The sequence below is a fragment of the Vombatus ursinus genome, unplaced genomic scaffold, assembly GCF_900497805.2.
Source record: "Vombatus ursinus unplaced genomic scaffold, bare-nosed wombat genome assembly UNPS02009918.1, whole genome shotgun sequence".
NCBI classification, from domain to species: Eukaryota; Metazoa; Chordata; class Mammalia; order Diprotodontia; family Vombatidae; genus Vombatus; species Vombatus ursinus.
This window is the reverse complement of record NW_020949696.1, coordinates 4989184-5008888: the sequence shown is the minus strand read 5'-3', so window position 1 is coordinate 5008888 and position 19705 is coordinate 4989184. Positions and strand designations below refer to the sequence as shown.

Below are 19705 nucleotides of genomic sequence, written 5' to 3'. Positions count from 1 at the left end.
ACAGCTGAGCAACAAAAAAAAACCAAAACCAAAAAAACCCAACACAATGACCATGTCTGACAGCATTCTACAACTGTAGTCCACTACACCTCCACTGAGGAGTTCTCTAGTCAAGGTTGGTCATTACAATAATCTTAGTTCTCAGATTTAGCATTGCTTTCCTTTATATCAATTTTGTTGTCATGTATACTGTTCTTATTTTCTGCTTACTATGCTGTGCATCAGTTAATTCAGGTCTTTCTTAGAAACACAAGTCCTCCCAAGACTCTAAATTATTACTATTTTTTTTTTTTTGCCAATTGGGGTTAAGTGACTTGCTGAGGGTCACACAGCTAGTAAGTGTCAAGTGTTTGGTCTGAGGTCGGATTTGAACTCAGGTCCATTCAGGGATGGTGCTCTATCCACTGCACCACCTAGCTGCCCCTCTAAATTCTTTGTTTTTACTTTGTCCCTTCCTACAACAGAGTGCTATGAATATTTTACTTATATACTGGACCTTTTTTCTTCCCCCTAGAGTAACCTCCTTTAGAGGATATATGCCTAGCTGTGGGATGATTGCTACCTAGGTCGATGGGTTTGAACATTTTAGTGACTTTTTTTCACAGTTCCAAATCTGTTTTCTTGATGAAAGGGACTAATTTGCAGATTCACCAGAGGTACAGTATTAATGTACTTGTCTTTCCATAAACCCTTCAGTTACTATTTCCATTTTAAAAATCAAATTTGCCAATTTGATGAGTGAAACCTTATAGTCGTTTTTAATTTGCTTTTTTTTTAAATATTAATGATTGAGAGCTGGCTCAGCTTCTTAAAATCTAGCCAATAGCTCGGTAATGTTCAGATTCCTTAAGAGTCTGGCCAATATGACGGATGTCCTAATAAACCTTGTCTTTTGCTAAAAGAAGGGTTGGGTCAAATTCTTTCGGGCACGACCTGTGTGTCGTGATTTCGGGGTCCCAGCACCCCTAAAACCCTAAACACCAACATTTTGGTGGCCCGTACGGGGAAGCTGCCTAACCCCAAGTTCTTCTCCAGCCAAGACTGGAAGTATGTAAGCCTTCCTAGGTGCTTGGAGAGCGACCCCAGCTGTTGGGCAAGAAAGAAGTCCCTGCTTTATCCTTTTACAGCAAATTCCTATAATCAGAGCAAGTGGTCAGTATAGTGTGTGAGATCTTGCTGTTCTGACCTGAATGTGTAGTCATTCAGTACCCCCATACAACTGAAATTAAATCAGAAACATCTTCAGTTTGGGTTGGGGAGGAGAATTTGAGTGATAACTGAAGTGAAAGTCAGGCTTTGGCAAATTCATTTGTATAACTATTGAACCCAGGGGTGGAAAGTGTTACTTAAAACTTTAGAAAAAGTAACAAGATCAGATAATCCTACTGGTCAAATGTAAATGATTTTAATGGAGCTCTTACACTTTGACCTGTCCCTACATCTGGGCCCTGGAGTCTTTTCTGTCAGATGTGTGTACCAGACTACAGGCCATTAGAGTTGGTAGCAAATAGCAGGTACCAGCCAATGTCCCCCCAATATCCCTTGGATGCAGCCTATGATTGGTTCCAGTCAACCTCCTCTTTAGGACCCCCTCGAGGCAGGTACAGCTCTACAACCCTTGCCAGCAGGAAGGAGTTTCAGAAGCCAAGACTTTTGCCCTCTTACCTCAAAAGAATGTGGGTCCTATTTGAGGGGGGAATGATGGGGATGGGATCTGAACCCCCTAAAAGGTAAAACCCTGGACTTTCCCACCTCGCCAAATCTCTGGCACTCACCTGAGGCTATAATCCTATCAAATGGCCTTTCATTGTGGCTACAACCCAATCTCCCAATTCTGTTCCTTTACTTCCCAATTGCCCCTGGCCTCTTCCTACCTTTAATCCTATCTAGACTCCACTTTCCTTTGGCCAGGTGGTCCAGGTGCCTGGCATTCTGTTCACCTCAGCTTACTGGTCACTCCCATCCAGATCCTCCCAGACCCCTCCTCCAGTCACCCTAAACTACTCGGTCACTCCTAGATCCTTCCCACAGTCTTTTTGTATATAAGGTCCATCTTGTCTCTCTATTTAGGTGCTCAGATTCTTAAAATCTAGCCAATAGCCCAATAATGTTCAAATTACTTAAGAGTCTGGCCAGTATGACAGATGTTCTAATAAACCTTGTCTTTGGCTGGAAAGAAAAGATTGAGAGCCACTGTAGTGTAGTGGATAAAGAGCTGGGCCTCAGAACCACAAACATCTTAAGTCCTGCCTCTGTCACATACACAGCAGTGAAAGCCTGGGCAAGTCTGTTAGCTTTTTGGGGCTCCAGGCTACTCTCTAGGATTGTAAATTGAAGAGAAGGTGCTTGTTTACTTGTACTGGTACAGGGTTTCATCCAGGAAGATCTAGGTCCAATCCCCATCTTAGTAATTTAGAGCAGTACTTCTTAAATTGTGGGTCACGACCTGATATGGGGTCACGAAAAATTTGGCAATGGTAAAGGTTTTCTGAATATGCAATGATCAAAAATTAATTAAAAATCAAATGCGTTATGACTCCAAGGTATTTCTGGCAGCACTTGTCCATGCTGTATCATGCAACTTCACTGCAGCCTTGGTTCTGAACACATGAAGTGTGCACACCACACAGTGCTAGGAACACTGGAGAATCTCTGAAAGGGATTAAAAAGGGGGTACAAGTGGAAAAAGTTTAAGAAGCCCTAATTTAGAGTACCTTTTCTTTATAGTACTTGCATTTCTTTTAAAAAACTGTTTATATCTTTTTACCACTTTATTATATCCTTGGTCACATGTATTTGTATCAGTTCCCTACATATCTTAAGGGGCAGACTTTTATCAGAGATACTCTGTACAAAGATTTCCCCCCCCAATTGACTGTCTCCAAATAGATAACTTCATTTTTGCATTAACTTTGTACAAAAGCATTTTAATTTATATGACCCAAATTGCCTATTTTTATCTTTTAAAATCACTACTATTTGTTGGTTATGTGTTAATATTCTTCCTCTACCTACAGATTTGAAAGGTTTCTCCCCTTCCATTCTCCTCTTTTTTCATGACCTTTTATGTTTAGTTTTGGTGTATTTTTTTTTTAAAACAACCTAGAGTTGTTTTACAGGCATGTAGTATAAGATGTTGATTTAAATTTAATTTCTGCCGAATTACTTTCGAATTTTCCCAGCAGGTCTTGTTGAATGTGAACTCTTTCCTGCTGTGATTTGTTTTTGGGTAACTGGGTTGTGTTCAACTGCTTCTGGGTCTTGTTTATCTACTACCAAACTGTTATCTAAGTTATTACAACTATCTAACTAAACTACCAAATAGTTTACAAGTTTACTGCACTTTACAATACAGTTTGAGATCTGGTATTCATCACTTTTCACTGATAATATCCTTTTTACCACTTCTCTAGCTTAATTTGTGATGAATTACAGTCTTCATTGCTCCTTTGACTTCAGTTCTTCAGAGGCTACACGATATTCCATAACCGTCAACATTTCTCATCACTGCCAGCATATTCATGTTAAAAACAAAATAGGCCTTTGTCCTGGTGGGGGTGGGGGGGCGCGCGATTGTTAAGAGAACTCCACAATCACCCAAAGGCCATGCTGCCTGCTCTCCTATTACTGTTCAATTCTGAGTCAAACTCATCTCATATCTGCAATGTCTATTTCAGATCTACGTACTCCTTGGAGATATGCTGGATCTAGATCAAACCTGCTCATGAGATTTGACTGTTATATTTTCAATATGAGCATTTCACACCTCACAAATCTTAAGAATTTGATTTCTTTGTTGTTGATTGTCTAGACTTAAAAAAGTAATGAAAATATCAATAACTAATACTAAACTCCAGTGTGTGTCATGGGTACATTTTTTTTTTGGAGAACCAGTTGTTAAACATTTAGCAGTACACCACTGTACATATTGATAAATGAAATCTAGAGATTGCCCATCCAATTACAAGTCTATCAATTTGAAAGATGACCAAAATCGTTGCTCAGAAACATTTAGTCGCTTTCCCATGGTAATACAGCTAGTAAACATCAGTCAGGATTTGAAATCATGTTTTCTAAATCCAACTCTAGTGTTCTTTGCACCAAACCACATTGTCTCAGTAAATGAAAAAAAAATTTAATGTAAATTATAGATAAACACAAAATATATGTGAGATTAAAGGTGGAACTTTGCCAAGTTCTTCTGATGTGATTTGAGATATAATTTACTCAGACCTTTTTAGTGAATTTTAGAGAATACTATTTTTTGCCACAGTAAATCAAATCACCAGTACTACTAACAAAGGGACTCAGTGATCACAACAGTCCCAAAGAGAATCCAAGTCTAGATTACTAGCAGAGTCTGGAAGTTGAAACAATAGTCCATCGAGTATTGATTCCCAGCCATGGTTTTGTGAAATCATGTGATATGTTCAGATGTCATCAAAAACGTCCATAGGATTGTAGATTCACAGGCCAATTAGTCCAATTCCTTCACTTTACAGTTAAAAGACAAAACAAAACAAAACTGAGGCCCAGAGAGGTGAACTTGACTTGCCCAAGGTTTGAACTTAGATCCTGACTATAAACTGCATACTCTTTCCACTGCAGGTGTTAAATTCTTTCCTCAAAACAGAGTAGATTTTAACTAACTTTAATTTAGAAAAATAAATGAGTCACAAAGGACAGTCAATAATTGGGTGCTAGGCAATCACTGTATAAATCCCCAAAGGATTTAGGGCTGAAGAGCCCTTAGAGAACATGTAGTTTAACTCCCTAATTTTGCAGGGAGAAAAATGGAGCTTTGCTAGTACCATTCCATAACTATAAGCAAGTTACTTAATCTTTCTGGAAAACAGGTATGTTTGTATGATATCCCTCAGAGCTGTTATGAAGAGCAAGTTAGATAACATATACAAAGTATTTTATAAACCATAAAACCTTTAAGTGTAAATAAGTATATTATTAACATACTGCTATTATTGATTCCAGAAGCTTTAGCCTAGGAGGGCTATGGGTGGGATTATGAGCTTTTGGACAGAGGTCTGTATACAACCAGAACAGGAAAATATAGAGAAAGTATTACTGGACTTGGAGTTAGGAGACTTTCCTTCAAACGCTGGACCCCATATATTGTGAGACCTTAAGGGAGACATTTAGGTGAGTCAGTGTCTCAACTTAGAAGGGTCTAGGATACAGTGGGTATTTAATAGATGCTTACTGACTGTAAGCCTGTTTTTTCACTTGTAAAAGGGGAAAGGAAGAAGTGTGACCCCTGACCAAGTAACTTAACATATTTTTTAAGTCACTACTGGGTGTGGGGTGTAAAGTTCAAAGACGGCACAACCCGTCCCCAGAGTAAGAGGATAAACACCAACACACACCTATTAGCAGAGTATTTAAACGATGGAGAAGGTTCAAAGTGCTGTAAAGTTCAGGGGCAGGGTAGTTATTATCGGGGTAGGATGAATTTTTTTGGGGGGGACTATGTTAGTTTTATGTAAAAATACATTTGTGTGAAACCGTTTTGTACGTACAAAAGTCGTATTCCAGTAGTTTTAAGCAATTAAATCTAAGCCCTTTTGGACCCCTTATCGACTTGCTTCACGTATATAGGAAGTAATGAGTTTAAAAAGATGGGTAATTCAGGAAACGAACAGGAGGAACAGCTGAGCAAGCCAGCTAGGGTGCAACGCATACCGGGGAGCAGGCCAGTTTGCCTGTGCTGACTCGGTTTCCCGATCTGTGAGAAAAAGTGAGTTAAAGACACCACCTAGCCAGACAGGCGGTTGGATCTGGTCTCCCAGGACCGTCCAGTCCTAAAACTTATAGGAGGTCTGGGGCTCAAGTTCCTTAAGCTTAAGACGAAGGGCCTCGCGGGTCGAAGGATGATGGGGTTCGCCGGCCCCAGGGTCTCGGGGTCACACCAGGCTCATTAAACTTGGAGAAGTCAGAGAAGTGGGGGAGGGGGCCCCGCACCGGGCCGTGGTGGAGCGAGGCCGGGCTGGGGCCTACGTCCCGGGCCGCTGAGGGGAGCTGGGGGAAGAAGGAGCCAGGCCTCCCCCTCACCCTCACCTGTGCTATGAGGAGAAGTCCCGGCAGGACCCGCGCCAGCACCGCCATGTTCGCCCAAGATCCCCGTCACAGGGCAAGACAGGGCAGGACGGCTCAGGCCACCCTTCGCCGCAGTCGGAGCCGGGACTCGGCCGCCACAGCCTCAGCCGCCGGACGTTACCCAGCAACCCCTAGGCCCTACTTCTTCTCCCCCTCCTGCCTAAGCGCCGCTGCGCGGCCGCCCCGCGTGCGCACGCGCCCCACACTTCCGCAACTCCCGGGCGCAGGGTGAAAGGGCGAGGCGCGGCTCACGAGGCGGATTGTGACGCAAGCAAGATGGCGGTGAGCCGACGGTGGGGAGGAGAGGGAAACACGCCGCCGCCGCAGTGCTGCCCGACGTTACCCGGCAACCTCCGGGCTCCGCCTCTTATTCCCTCCTCCACCCACCCCCACCCCGGGCTCCTGCCCCAACTGCGCAAGCGCCTCGACGTTACGGCCGAAGCTTTCGCCGAGAGGTGAAAGGGCGCCGGCGCCAGACGCAAAGGGGACTCTGACGGCTGCAATATGGCGGTGAGCCGAGGGGGTTACACACTGGTGCTGCCGCCGTCGCCGCTGCTGCCGCTGGGGCGGGAGGGGGACGGACTGACGGACCCGGCGCTCGGAGGCCCGGGCCCCTGATCCGCTGTGCTTTCTCTGCAGGACAAGGAGAAAAAGAAGAAGGAGAGCATCTTGGACCTCTCCAAGTACATAGACAAGACCATCCGCGTGAAGTTCCAGGGAGGCCGAGAGGGTAAGAATGACCTCGCACCCCGCCTGTCGCTCCCGTCACGTGGTCTGGCCCAGGGTTCTCGTACTCCCCCCTCCCCCCGCCTGCCTTAGCCAGTGGTACGTTCCGGTCGGATCCGCTCTGGCTTCTGGAGCGCCCTCCATTCATTCCTCTCCTGGACCTTGGGTTGGTGCGCACTTTCTGGGTTGCAGGGCCAGCCCCATGGTCGGGCTAGGGAGCCCCTACTCTCAGGGAGTGAGCTTACCCTCTGGGAGGGCAGAGTCCCATAGACAGATTCAATCCGGTGCACATTTATTATGCGCCAACTGTGTACGAGGTAGAGAGGCCGCCCTCGGCCTAGGAATCAGGAAGGCCTGGGTTCAAGGGCTGCATCTATCTGACAGACACTAGCAGACAAGTCACAGCCTTTCATTGCTCGTCAACCTTCTCAGACTAGGTGATCTGCATTCTGGAAGTCAGTCTCAACAAGCTCTTATTAAGCAGCTAGAGTACGCTGGCAGCTAAGTCATGCAGTAGATGGAGCAATGGACCCTGAAGTCTGGGACCGAGTCTTTAAATCCAGGGGCAGGCAGATGCTTTCCAGCTGTGTAACTTCAGGCAAATCTATCTATCCAGGATAAATTGGAGATTTTCAATAGAAGGAAGCCATTAACTTAATTAAGAGGAGATCAGGAAAGACCTCCTGGAAAATGAGATTTTTGCTGAGATTCAGTACTCAAGTTGGTAAGATCACAGATCTAGATCCCTCCTCTCCACCTATAACTGGGACAGTGCTAGCTCAGTGACCCAGCCAGTGAGAACCCTAATTTCCAGCCTCTGATACATACTGGCTTTTTGGTTGTGGATGAGTAAGTCACTTAACTTCTGTGGCCCAGGCCACCCTCTAAGTTGGGTGAGTAGTAGTGTGGTGAAGCCTACAGACTCCTTCTCAGAATAATATTTTTAAACGCACAAAATAAAACAACATGGGATTACAAAGGAAACCAATTCTGTTGAAATAAGTTATCAAAAAAATATGTATTTTTAAAGTTCACAGACCACAAGTTAAGAACCTCTTCTGTAAGTTAATATAGGTAAGTTGTTGCCAGTCAATGGCAAGGGAGGCAGTTTCCATGTGGAAAAAAATGTGTAAGGTGGGTGTTGTGCCCCAGGAGTATAAAAATAAAAAAGTAGCATGATATTCATTCAACAAACATTGATTGAAGCACCTGCTGTGTGCCTTTGCACAAATTTACACAGATCCTATTCTTACAGAGCTCCCAGTCCAGTAGAGGGAGGAGACACAAGTGTAAGTCATGACAGTCATGAAGCAAACTTTGACTACCAGCTGCTTGATCTGCAATATTTAAATAAGACACATAATCCTAATAGGTAAAAGTCATTCAAGAAACATTGGATCAGTACCTACACACAGTAGGCACACATAGTAGTAGTAGAGTTCCTCTCTATAGTTCTGTAGCAGTGGGGGGGCAGGGTTTGCAGTTTGTAATGCAAACACAAATAACTGATGTCCAGTATCTTGTAATGGATAGTCCTTGAACAAATCTTGATTTAAGTGTGTCCTGTAATCTTCCTTAATACTCCAGTCCTATGTGCAGATCCCTGTTTTTTGGGGTGGTGGGGGAGATAATGCATCTTAGCTAAGATTGGGTCCTTTCCCCCAAGGGGTACACAGTAGCATCCTAGATGGAGAGCTGGAAGAAACCTTGGAGGTCATATGGCTTCATTTCACAGATGAAGAGATCTGAGACCCAGAGAGATTCGATGACTCCAGGTTAAAGTTGTCAGCAGCAAAATTGGAGCTGAACCCCGGTCCTCTGGCTCCAGACCCCATGTCCCTGTCACCACACCAAGGCTTGAAAATGTAAACCGTAAAACAAATCCACAAGTGTATGAACAAGGTAAGGGAAGGTATATTGGCTTCACAGTTGGCAAGCTGGTCTTGGAATCAAGACGACCCAGGCTCAAGGCCAGCTTCTGACACTGGCTCTGTGACGGGGCAAGTCGTTTAACTTCTCAGTGCCCCTAATCTGCATCAGGAGCTCCCTAGAACAGTGAAATCACAAGCCTGTTCCAAATTAGTCAGGTGTTGGGGCGGAGCCAAGATGGCGGAGGGAAAGCAGTGACTTACTTGAGCTCTCCCTCAAATCCCTCCAAATACCTATAAAAAATGGCTCTAAACAAATTTTAAAGCAGCAGAACCCACAAAAAGATAGAGTAAAATAAATTTCTAGCCCTAGACAACCTGGATGGCTGATAGGAAAGGTATATTGTGTCTGGTGAGGAGAGGAGTGCAGTTGGGCGTGGACGCACAGGCTGCAGCGAACCTGGAGCAGGCCTCAGAGGACTGAATCACAGGCAGCTGTGGCAGTTTCCAGACCTCTCAACCCACAAACACCAAAGACAACTTAGAAGGTCAGTGGGAAAAGTCTGTGACTGCAGTGAGAGAGAGAAGCTAGGTCTCAGCCACAAGTCCCGAGTGCGGCCCTTCTGAGCTTCCGGCCCACAGACCAAGGGGGAATAAGAGAGGCTGATCAGAAGGGGATTGCAAGGATCTCTTTGCCAGTGCTGAGGCAGGAATCTCTTGCTTTGTCCATGCTTAGATCTGGATCATAGTTCTGAGGGGCAGTCCTGGGGCAAGGAGGAGTGCTGGCCTGGTAGAGCTTGTTGTGGCGGTGGAGAGAAAACACCTTGCCCTTTACCAAAGCACCTTGGAAGAACTGAAAATTTACAGGTCCCTCGAAGTATCTCTGAAAACAGCTGAACAAAACCCCTGAAGCTTGAGACAGTACATTGTCCACATTGGAAGCAGACTCTTACCTTCACAAAGAGTTTAAAACTCAAGTAATTGGTTGAGATCATGAGCAAGCAGCGCAAAAAGAGTCAGACTGTATTATCTTACCTTGGTGACAAAGAAGATCAAAACATACAACCAGAAGAAGACAACAAAGTCAAAGCTCCTACATCCAAAGCCTCCAAGAAATATATGAATCAGTCCCAGGCCTTAGAAGAGCTCAAAAGGGATTTTGAGAAGCAAGTAAGAGAAGTAGAGGAAAAACTGGGAAGAGAAATGAGAGTGATGCAAGAAAATCATGAAAAACAAGTCAACAGCTTGCTAAAGGAGACCCAAAAAAATACTGAAGAAAATAACACCTTAAAAAATAGCCTAACCCAAATGGCAGAAGAGGTCCAAAAAGCCAATGAAGAGAAGAATGCCCTAAAAAGCAAAGTTGGCCAAATGGAAAAGGAAGTCCAAAACATTACTGAAGAAAATACTTCCTTAAAAATTAGAATAGAGCAATTGGAAGCTAGTGACTTTATGAGAAATCAAAACACTGTAAAACATCCAAAAGAATGAAAAATTAGAAAACCAAATTAGTAAGGTGTAAAACGAAACATCTCCCATTAGTCTCTTCAGTTTGAAGGGATCCAACTTATTTTTAACATGTATTTATTAAGGAACCTCCCCTGTGGGAGGACTTGTGTTTCAGGCTAGGAAGATACAAAATTTCTACAATAACAGTGCATCCCCTCTTGTGACAGTCTGTCGGGGAAAGAAACAAGCAGAGATAACCATCATACACAGTATTACCAGAAAGTATATTAAAAGAAGTTCAGTGTGATAGATGACGTCTGAAAAAGTTGTTCACTGAAGACACTAGGGATATTCTACCTGGACAAGAAAACAATAATAACTCCCATTTTTATAATTCTTTAAGGTCTACAAAGTGCTTTCAACTTCACAACAAACCTGTGAGGTAGGTAGTGTGAATATTATTTTATAGATAAGGAAACTGGGCACCTAAAAGATTGTGACATGTCTATGGTAGCAACTGAGTGTCTGATGCAGGATTCAAACCCAGGTCTCCTGATCCCCTGTATTTTTATATACTCTACCTATGCTGCCTTTCAAGAAAAATTAGTATATGAAGGGTATAAGTTTGCCCTCCTTTTCTCCCCTTCAATCCAAATTATATTGGAGAAGTTGCAGTGGTCCAGTGGAAAGCACTCATGTGAACCCTATAGGCCAGGATCCAGGTCAGGGTTGCTGCTCAGTGGCTGAGTGGCCTAGAGCAAGTCATGTCCCTTCTCAGCCCTGCTTTCCTCATCTGGTAAAGTGGGGATAATACCATTCGTAGACTGTCTCTCTAAGGTCTGAAGAGCCTGAATGTAAAGCTGGAAAAGACCAGAGATGAGGAAATGAGGCCCAGGACGGTTGTGACACAGCATCAGACCACAGGCTCTGCATGGGGATCTGTGTCAGCACTGTGCTCCATGCTGGGAATGCACAGACAGAAGTGAGAGCCCTCCCCCTCAGAACTGGCATTCAGATGGGAGAGATGACCTGTATATGCATAGACAGAACACATTCAATTCAAGAGCCAGCGGGGGGAAGGCTCTAGTAGCTGGGGGCCCTGCAGTGGGGGAGTGCTTGGAGTTAAGGAAACCAAGGATTCCAGGAACGGGCAACAGCAGAGGCAGAGACTGAAGGGGAAGCCTCATGAGTGAGGAGCAGCAAATGTGGCTAGTCAGTGTGGTGGGAGTGATGGTGAAGAACACTAGAAAGATCAGAAGGGGCCTGCTCCTGTAGGGCTTTAAATGGCAAGCAGAGTAGTTTTATTTGATCCCAGAAGTGATTGGGAGCTGCTCGAGTTTACTGAGTAAGAGGGGTGGGGTGTGTGTGTGTGTGTGTGTGTGTGTGTGTGTGTGTGTGTGTGTGTGTGTGTGTGTGTGTGTGTGTGACATAATTAGACTTTCATTTTGGGAAAATCACTTCCAAAGGTGTGTAAAGAACAGGATTGGTGCAGGTAAGAGACCTGAAGCTGGGAGTGCAACTGATACTCGGGAATGAGAGTCTGAACTATAGTAGCAATTGTGTGAGTCTTGGAGAGGGAATGTAGAGCCAGATTCAGCAGCCAGTTTTGAGGATGACACTGACGTTGCAAGTCTGGGTGACTGGAAGGATGGGGTCCTCAGTAATAATGTTTGAAAGGGAGGAGGGCTTGGAGGAAGGAAGAGTTAATTCTGGGTGAGATAGCTTAAGGTGTAGGTTTCTATGGGCCTTGCAAGTTGAAATGGTGATGCAGGACTGAAGCTCTGTAGATAAATGGACAGAATAGATCTGGGTGTCGTCTGCATAGAGATGATCATCGAACCCATAAGAGCTAATGCAGTCACCAAGAAAGAGCATGAAGGGAAGAGAAAAGAGGGTGCAGAATTGCCATGGAGGGACACCCATAGGTAGTGGGCCTGACGTGGGTGATGAACCAGGGCCGGAGCCTTTGGAGGAGAAGCAGGAAAGCAGTGTTACAGAAGCCCCAAGAGGAGGACAGTATCCAGCAAGGTGGACCGGATTTGGCAATTAAGAGATCATTAGGCACCTTGGACAGAGCAGTTTCAGTTTGGTGAGGTTAGAAGCCAGACTGCAGAGATGGTGAGAAGAAAGGGAAGGAGGGAAGCCAGCAGAGATGGCTTTCCCAAAGGGTTTGTCAAGAAAGAGAGAGAAAAGAGATAGGATGAGAGCTCTTGGATGGCAGGATCCGGTGACCCCAGGTCAAGGTTGGCTGCAGCGCCTGGTAACATTATTGGGGATCTGTCAAGGCCCAGCTGAAGTCTGGGCCTTCTGGAAGTCTTTTTTGGCGTCTTTGTTCTCTGCCCTCTGAAATTCTAATGTATTGTAGCTTATACAGCATGACTTAGCACTCAGTTGAACAGGGTGTCCCAAAGGTCTTAGTGTGGTTTTAAGCTATTAAAGCTTATACTTGAGTAGTATATTCTTATAAAGCTGAACCCTGTCTTATATTGTTCTCCAGAGGTAATCATAGATGCTCAGAATGAGAAGGGTACTACCTTAGATTACATTCCAGTAGAATGTAAGCTCCTTGAGGGCAAGGATGGTTTTAGTTTTCTTTTTATCCCCAGCATAGCATTTTGTGTATGGTGATCATTTACCAAATGTTTGTTGAATTGGATTATGGTCAAAACGTCCTCAGTTTACAAATGGAGGAACTAGTGTGTGAGTGTTTGGTTTCTGCAACTAGATTATAAACTCCTTGAGGATAGGAACTGAATCTTAAGCTTTTCTCAAGTCTTCTATGTCATATAAATTGACACTCAAACATTTAAAAGATGGGATTCATAGTAGGAAAAGATATTAGACATTCACAGAATTCTGTAGCCGACAGGTATCACAGATGTCATGGTTTGTGACTCCCATATTTTGTGAATTACCCAATTCAAGCCCCCAATTTTAGGAAAGTCCTCCTTAGATGAGGCTTCTTGCCTGAGGTTACCCAGATAGCAGAGCTGGGATTCAGACCCCAGTTCTTGGCTCCCCATCCATTGTTCTTTCCCCTGCACCAGCCTTCAGGGCCTGGCATTCAGAGCCCCTACAGTCTGCCGCCTCACCCCTATCTGGGCTCATTTCATATAATTGCCTTTCATTTATTTTGTGTTCCAGCCTCACTAGATTCCTTGGGCTTCTGGCTGTTCCCCAGCTCACCATTCTGCCCCGACTCTGTGAAATCCCCAAGTCTTTCAGAGTCTAACCTTGCCTCCAGCCTTTCCTGAGTCTGTTCTCCCCAAATTGGCTTCTCTTTTCTCATGTGTGCATACATGTTGGGTTCTTTGTGCCTCCAGAAAGTGTGGGTTCTTTGTGCCTCCAGAAAGTGTAAGTTCTTTGAGGGATCCAAAGGTGGGGACTGTTTGATTTTGTCCTTGTATTCCCAACACCTGGCACAAGGCTTTGAGCATAGCAAACACCTAATACATTTGCCAGCTTACATTAAATTGGTTCATTAGCCTGTGGTGACAGTGAGGTTGCTTCTCCCTTCTACACATAAGGTATAATCTACTCTTGGGGTGACCCCCTCGAGCTACAGTTCATCCAGCCTTTATTAATGGCTTAAGCTCTCCTGGCACCAGAGATGCAAAGATAAAATCACATGATCTCTTCCCTCAAGAAACTTACAGTCTACTGTGGGGAACAAAACATGTGCATGCCTTGAGCAGTGGGGCATGGCGTCTAAGGAGGAGACCTCACTGTGCTGAGAGGAGCAGGGTGGTGCTGTAGGAAGACCCTCGGTGGAAAGTCAGAAGCCCCAGGTTCAGATTCTAGCTCTGTTCTTTGCTTTAACCTTGAGCAAGGCTCTTCCCCTTTCAAGGCCTCAGTTTATTTATCTGTGTAAAATGAGAGGCTGGACTACATGATTTCCAAGGGTTCTTCTAGGTCTAAATCCTATGAGAAAGTAGGGCTTAAATTAGCCTTGAAGAGATGAAAGTATTTCAGTGGATAGGGATGGGGGCCATAAAACATGACCCGCTAGCATGGAGAGAAGGCTGGCATGGGCCAGGGTGAGTTATCCTGGTTGGCTGAATGGAAGAACAATGTGATATATCTGGAAAGGCAGGTTGGAAGCAGAAAGGAAAGACCTTGAATGCCAGATTAGGGACTTGATCCTGAATGCTCTGCTGTCTTTTATTTACCCAGATTCACCATCCCTGTCTCCAACACATATGTAGGGAGATCTGGGGTTTGGCTAGGCAGGCGAGCATTTTGAGGTGTTTTTTTGGTGGGGAGATTCGTTGGGTTTTTTTTTTTAATGCAGCTCATATGGTTGCTTTTAATATATTGCTTTTTATGCTTGTGAAATGACAACTCTCATTTTCCTCTTTCTGATTCCTCTTTGCCAGCCAGTGGAATCTTAAAAGGATTTGACCCTTTGCTCAATCTGGTACTTGATGGCACCATTGAATATATGAGAGGTAAGTTGGCAAAACTTTGAAGCTTGATTGCTGATAAATCTGATGGGCTAAAATTGTCATTTCATTTAGGAATCTAATACTTTGTTAATTATACAGCTGATCACACTTTCTGATAACCTTATTGGGACCCAATTATTCATTACCCATTAAGCTTTAGCAGTAGGTTTTCTTGGGAATGTAGGCACATTCTGTGCTAATTCATTCACTGGATGTTTTAAGTTCCTACTGTAAGTAGCCCCCTAAGCCCTCCCTTGTGGGAGGGAAGGGGAGAGGGTTAAGCTCAGCCAGGACAGTCAGGTCCTCAGATTTAATCTGGGTGTTATAAACAGTTTGACTGGTACTTTTCCCCACTGTTCTGGTTTATACACTGTCTAGGCTCTGGGGCAGTGTGTACCTGAAGGTCCCTTCTGGCTCTGGATCCCATGAGAAAGTGGGGTCTAAATTTGCCTTGAAGAGATGGAAGTATTTCAACAGGTGGAAATGGGGCCAAGGAGAAAAACCCATTGCAGACACGAGGGATGGTTTGTGCTTCCAACTGTGAGCCTGGACCAGCGTACTCATACAGTTAGGTTTGGTTTCCACCGCCCTACTTACCAGACGCAGTAGTCCCTTAATTCAATGGCTGTGGTTCAGATTGTATTAAGTAATCGCTGTTATAGCCAATTTGGCCACTCATCTGGGATATCTCAAACCAGACTAACTCTAAGGAGGCAACAGGAAGCTTTTCTCTTGTCGTGGGAGCGTTCCGGTCCAATAGAGTGGTTTGGGAATTTACAGAAGAACTAGCCTGGTCATTCAGTGCCGAAAGCAGTAGGCCTTTATGTGGCACATTTAAGGGAAGGGCAGACTAAGCCCTGGCTTATCCAGAAGTGCTCCAGGCTGGGGAGTCAGGAGCAGGGAGTGTAGAACGCTGTGGAATCTCCGGCTCCCCAGACACTTCCAGAACAAGCTGGGAAAGGACAAGGAGGCATCCACGAGGGGGTGCAGCTGGGCATGGCAGAGGAGAAGTAGTCTGCTGGCATGCCAGGATGCTGCTCCCCAGACTTGGCCTGTGGTCGCACCAGTCTTTTCCCACTCCTCCCAGGCTCAGTTGGTAGGATTCCTAAGTCCCCATTACACTAGCTGGAGATGGGAGAGAAACTTGGGGGGCTGCGGAGGAGTCTGGAGCAGGTATATCCAGTTGGCTCCCCAATTCTGATGGTCAGACTGGGAGCCTCTACAGAAGCTGGAGGTTTCTAGCAGATAGGACTATTGCATTGTATATTGTCTGGCATTATAGGCAGAGCCTGTCAGGATTAACATTTGACCCGGAAAACTAGCAAGGTTTTCTGGGCTACCACAAAGCATATTGAATATCTCCAGTGTATGGCATCAACACACAACCAGCTGTGGCCCCCAAGCACTATGGCTGCAAGGCCCCATAGGCCGGTCTTTGTTTACTGTGTTACCTTCCAGTTACAGGCTAACAGGCCCCAGAGCTTTCTCATTAACCCTTTGAAATCAAGTGCCTAATAAGGATTTACCATCCTCCCGAGGTATAGTGCAGCATTCCTGGGATTAACTAGTTGCAGATATCCTTTCCCCACTATGAATAGTAATTCACATGTCTGTAATAGTTTTCCATGCACAAAAACACTTTCCTTGAAGCAGACCTGTGTGGTAGGTCTGTAATCTGGGTTGGGAGGAGGAAGAGGAGGAAAAATTCTCTGTTAAATCATTGTGTCTGGTAGAAGAATTTGCTTTTCTCTCTTAGAGCATCACCGGTGTTGATCTTGGTGTTCTTGGCTCTAGTCTCCTCTTCTGTGGTTGCCTTTCAGATCCTGATGACCAATACAAGCTCACTGAAGACACACGTCAGCTGGGGCTGGTGGTCTGCAGAGGTACCTCGGTAGTGCTGATTTGCCCTCAGGATGGCATGGAGGCCATTCCAAACCCTTTCATCCAGCAGCAGGACGGATAGCCCCAGGCTGTGTCCATGTAAGCCTGGTGGCTTCTCAGCAGCTCTGTTGAACAGGGCTGTGAGGTTTCAGTTCGGCAGGGAAATACCTTCCTTTTCTGAAAGGACTCAGTGACCTTCCCTCATTACAACTTGCCAGCTGGGAGAGAAGAGAGACTTTTTTTTTGGTGTATTTTTTTTCTAATAAAATTACAAAACAAATCTGTTAAGCATAAGCTCTTCTTTCTTTTACTCTTTGGTATTAGTGGGGAACGATCAGAATCACAGGCCAGATTTGACATAATCCTTAGTACTAAAGATGAATTTCTGGGTCCTCTGAGCTCTAGAAAACGGAACTGCCTTGTTATAAAGTTGTTTGTGCTATTCTGAGAGCTAAACCTTAGAAATGAGAGTTAGGATTCAAAAGAATCTTGAACAGGCTATAACCCAGAGCCACAACTCATGGAGTGCAAGTTAGTATAAATATAGGGTGTCCCAAAAGTCTTAGTGCAGCTTAAAGCTCATTAAGCCTTAAATTGCACTGAGTTTACATTTGAACTTCTCAGGTACAAGGTGTAGGGGAGGTATAACTAGATAGTCTGAAGAAGATCAGAGGTTTTCAGTGGCAGACTAGCTCAGTAGGAATCAACAGAGTTATAGCAGTCAGGATGCCTAGGGAAATCTCAAGCTGCAGGAAGAGGCAGTTCTGTTGTTCAGGAACAAGGGGAAATTCTAGTGCGGGCCCTGTACTGGACGAGTCAACCATCTGAAGCGTGTTTGGTTCTGCAAATCGCATCTGAGGAAAGACACGGATAGGTTGGAGGTTGTTCAGGGAAAGGCAGCAGAGATGATGAAGGGCCCCATTGCTGCCATGTTGAGGATGGGCTGGAGAAAGGAAGACTTGGCAGAATGGGATGACTGCCTTCAAGAGGTTCAAATGTCAAGTTCTCTGCGAACCTTAGAAGAGCCAGAACACAGGCAGGTCCGGATGAGTTCAAAATAAGGAATATACGGAGTTAGGATTATGTCAGATATGGTCCTTGGTTCCATCCCAATGGAAATTAGCTAATTCAAATAATGCTAGCATTGATTCTTATTTAGCACTAATCAGGGCTTGGCTGTATAAAATTTGCTCTTAGATGTATTGTGTGGAGGGTTATGGGGACGAGGAATTAAGATTGGAGCACTATTAAGATCCATGAGGCAAGTTACAACAACAACAAAAAAGGATATTTAGGTTTGACATAAGAAAAACTTGCTAACGTTGAAAGCTATCCCAAAGTGTAGCGGGCTTCCATTGAAGGTAGTGGGGCTCCCCCTCATTTGAGGCCTGTGGGCAAAGGATGACCAGGAGATAACTCTCCTCTTCAAGTGTTTGTTAAATGCTTACTAGGCTGGATGTGCTAAACTGAGGTGAGGGGGTCCAAAGGTCGTGAGGGTAAATAGAGCTCAGATCCCAACTCCAAATGCTGTTCTTAGGTTTATACTATAGGAGAGTTGAGCTTAGCTAGCTCTTGAGGTCCCTTCTAGTTCTAAAAGCAGCTCAATCAAGCCAGTGGGCAGATGGTTAAATTTCCAGTATAAACATTTACTCCTCAGAAATTTGGCTGACTACAAATCAGGACTTGGTTTATTGTTTCGTTAATTGTCTAGAATTAAGAAAGTAATGGAGAAAATGGCAATAATACTGATTAAGCTTAAAAGCATGTCTTGCATTTCTGGAGAAACAGTTGTTAAGCATTTACCAGCTCGGCCCTCTCTAAAAGGTCTCCTGTTTTCCAGTTTTTTTTATTGTTATTCTGTTCCCGTTAGAGGCAGCTTGGTTCAGTGAACTAGGTTGAGCCACTGATATCTGGATTTGAACCCAGCTTCTACCACTTAGCTGCATAGCCTGGGGCCAATCATTTCACCTTCCCGAGTTCAGCTTCACAGAATGCGGATATTTGACCAGAAAAGCTACATAGAGTATTCTGCAAAGAACTGGAAACAAAATAGGTACCCATCAGTTTGGAAATGGTTAAAAAATTTGTGGTATTATGGATGTAATGTAATTTTTATTGCGCTGTTAGAGTGATGAATATGAAAGATTTAGAGAAATAAAGATTTTTATAGATGGATGCAGAGTGAAATGAGTAGAACCAAAAGAACAGAATTTCTGACCCAAGCATCAGCCAGTCACAGGATGAAAGACACCTTACCTCTTGGCAGAAAGATGACGGACTGCCTGCGTTGCAGAGTGAGATGCATCTCAAACGTGATCAGCATATTGGTTTGATTGTACGTATTTGTTATGAGGGCAGGCTTCTCTACAGCTAACATTTATGTAGTGCTTAGTATGTATCAAGCCCTATGGTAAGCACTTTACCATTATTATCTCAACAACCCTATGAGGTAGCTGCTATGTTTATTTCCATTTTAAATAAGGGGAAACTGAGGCAGAGAAGTCAAGTGACTTGCCATGGGTTACATAGCTAGTAAGTGTTTCAGGGTAGATTTGAATTTGGGCATTCCTGACTCCAGGCTTGGCACTCAATCCACTGCACCATCTAGCTATCCTCATAATTTGGGGAGGAAGGGAAGTAGTTAGTAAGTAGTGACAAATACGGGGAAAAGGCATCCATAAAGTGTTTGTTTTTTTTAATGCATGGAAGGGGAAAAAAAGTACCAAAGGAGATACAAATAGAGCAATTTTATAACTACTTTGTCAAGTTTGACATAGATCGTGTTTTTTAGAAAAACCACATACTAGAAGTTCAATTTTTAATGCAATCCTCTTTTCCTGTTCTTTGTATCTTCAAATACTCAGATCGTTGATGATAGATTCACAAATTTTTTAAAAAGGTATAAAGGTTTTACTAAGGAACACATCACTGTATTAATGTGGCTTTCCATTGTCCTGTCATTTACGCTCCTCAGCCTGAATCACCCCTGCCATCTACCTTTCCTGGTCCTGCTACCTTGTGGCTGATCAGAGATGGGAGTCACACAGCCAATGCCAACTGGGTCGTCTGAAAATCCACGGCAATCCTGTCATGTCATTCTTCCCTGGTTGACTCATGCTTCCCATTGCCTATCTCAAACATCCTCTTAGCGAATGACTTCCCTTCATGCTCCACCAAGAAAACAGGCCATCGGTTTTTAACGTCTTCACTTCCCCTACTAGATAC

At 44.3% G+C, this 19705-nt stretch overlaps 2 protein-coding genes across 5 annotated transcripts in view; one reads left to right on the top strand and one right to left on the bottom strand.

The window, feature by feature from the left end:
- SPPL2B (signal peptide peptidase like 2B) overlaps nucleotides 1–6249 on the bottom strand; it is a 45764-nt gene extending 39515 nt beyond the window's left edge. For 2 of the 4 annotated variants that reach the window (XM_027853095.1, XM_027853096.1), the window contains exon 1: nucleotides 6073–6249. In XM_027853095.1, the coding sequence (XP_027708896.1) occupies nucleotides 6073–6120 (48 nt within the window). In that variant the 5' untranslated portion in view covers nucleotides 6121–6249. The remainder of the gene's footprint in view (nucleotides 1–6072) is intronic. The other 2 variants (XM_027853093.1, XM_027853094.1) reach the window with 1 other exon arrangement.
- A 279-nt stretch (nucleotides 6250–6528) lies between these two features.
- LSM7 (LSM7 homolog, U6 small nuclear RNA and mRNA degradation associated) lies at nucleotides 6529–16768 on the top strand. The gene is made up of 4 exons (XM_027853034.1): nucleotides 6529–6621; nucleotides 6751–6841; nucleotides 14531–14602; nucleotides 16420–16768. Exons 1-4 carry the CDS (start codon nucleotides 6616–6618, stop codon nucleotides 16560–16562), a joined length of 312 nt encoding a protein of 103 aa, XP_027708835.1. The 5' UTR covers nucleotides 6529–6615; the 3' UTR covers nucleotides 16563–16768.
- Nucleotides 16769–19705: the final 2937 nt, after the last annotated feature.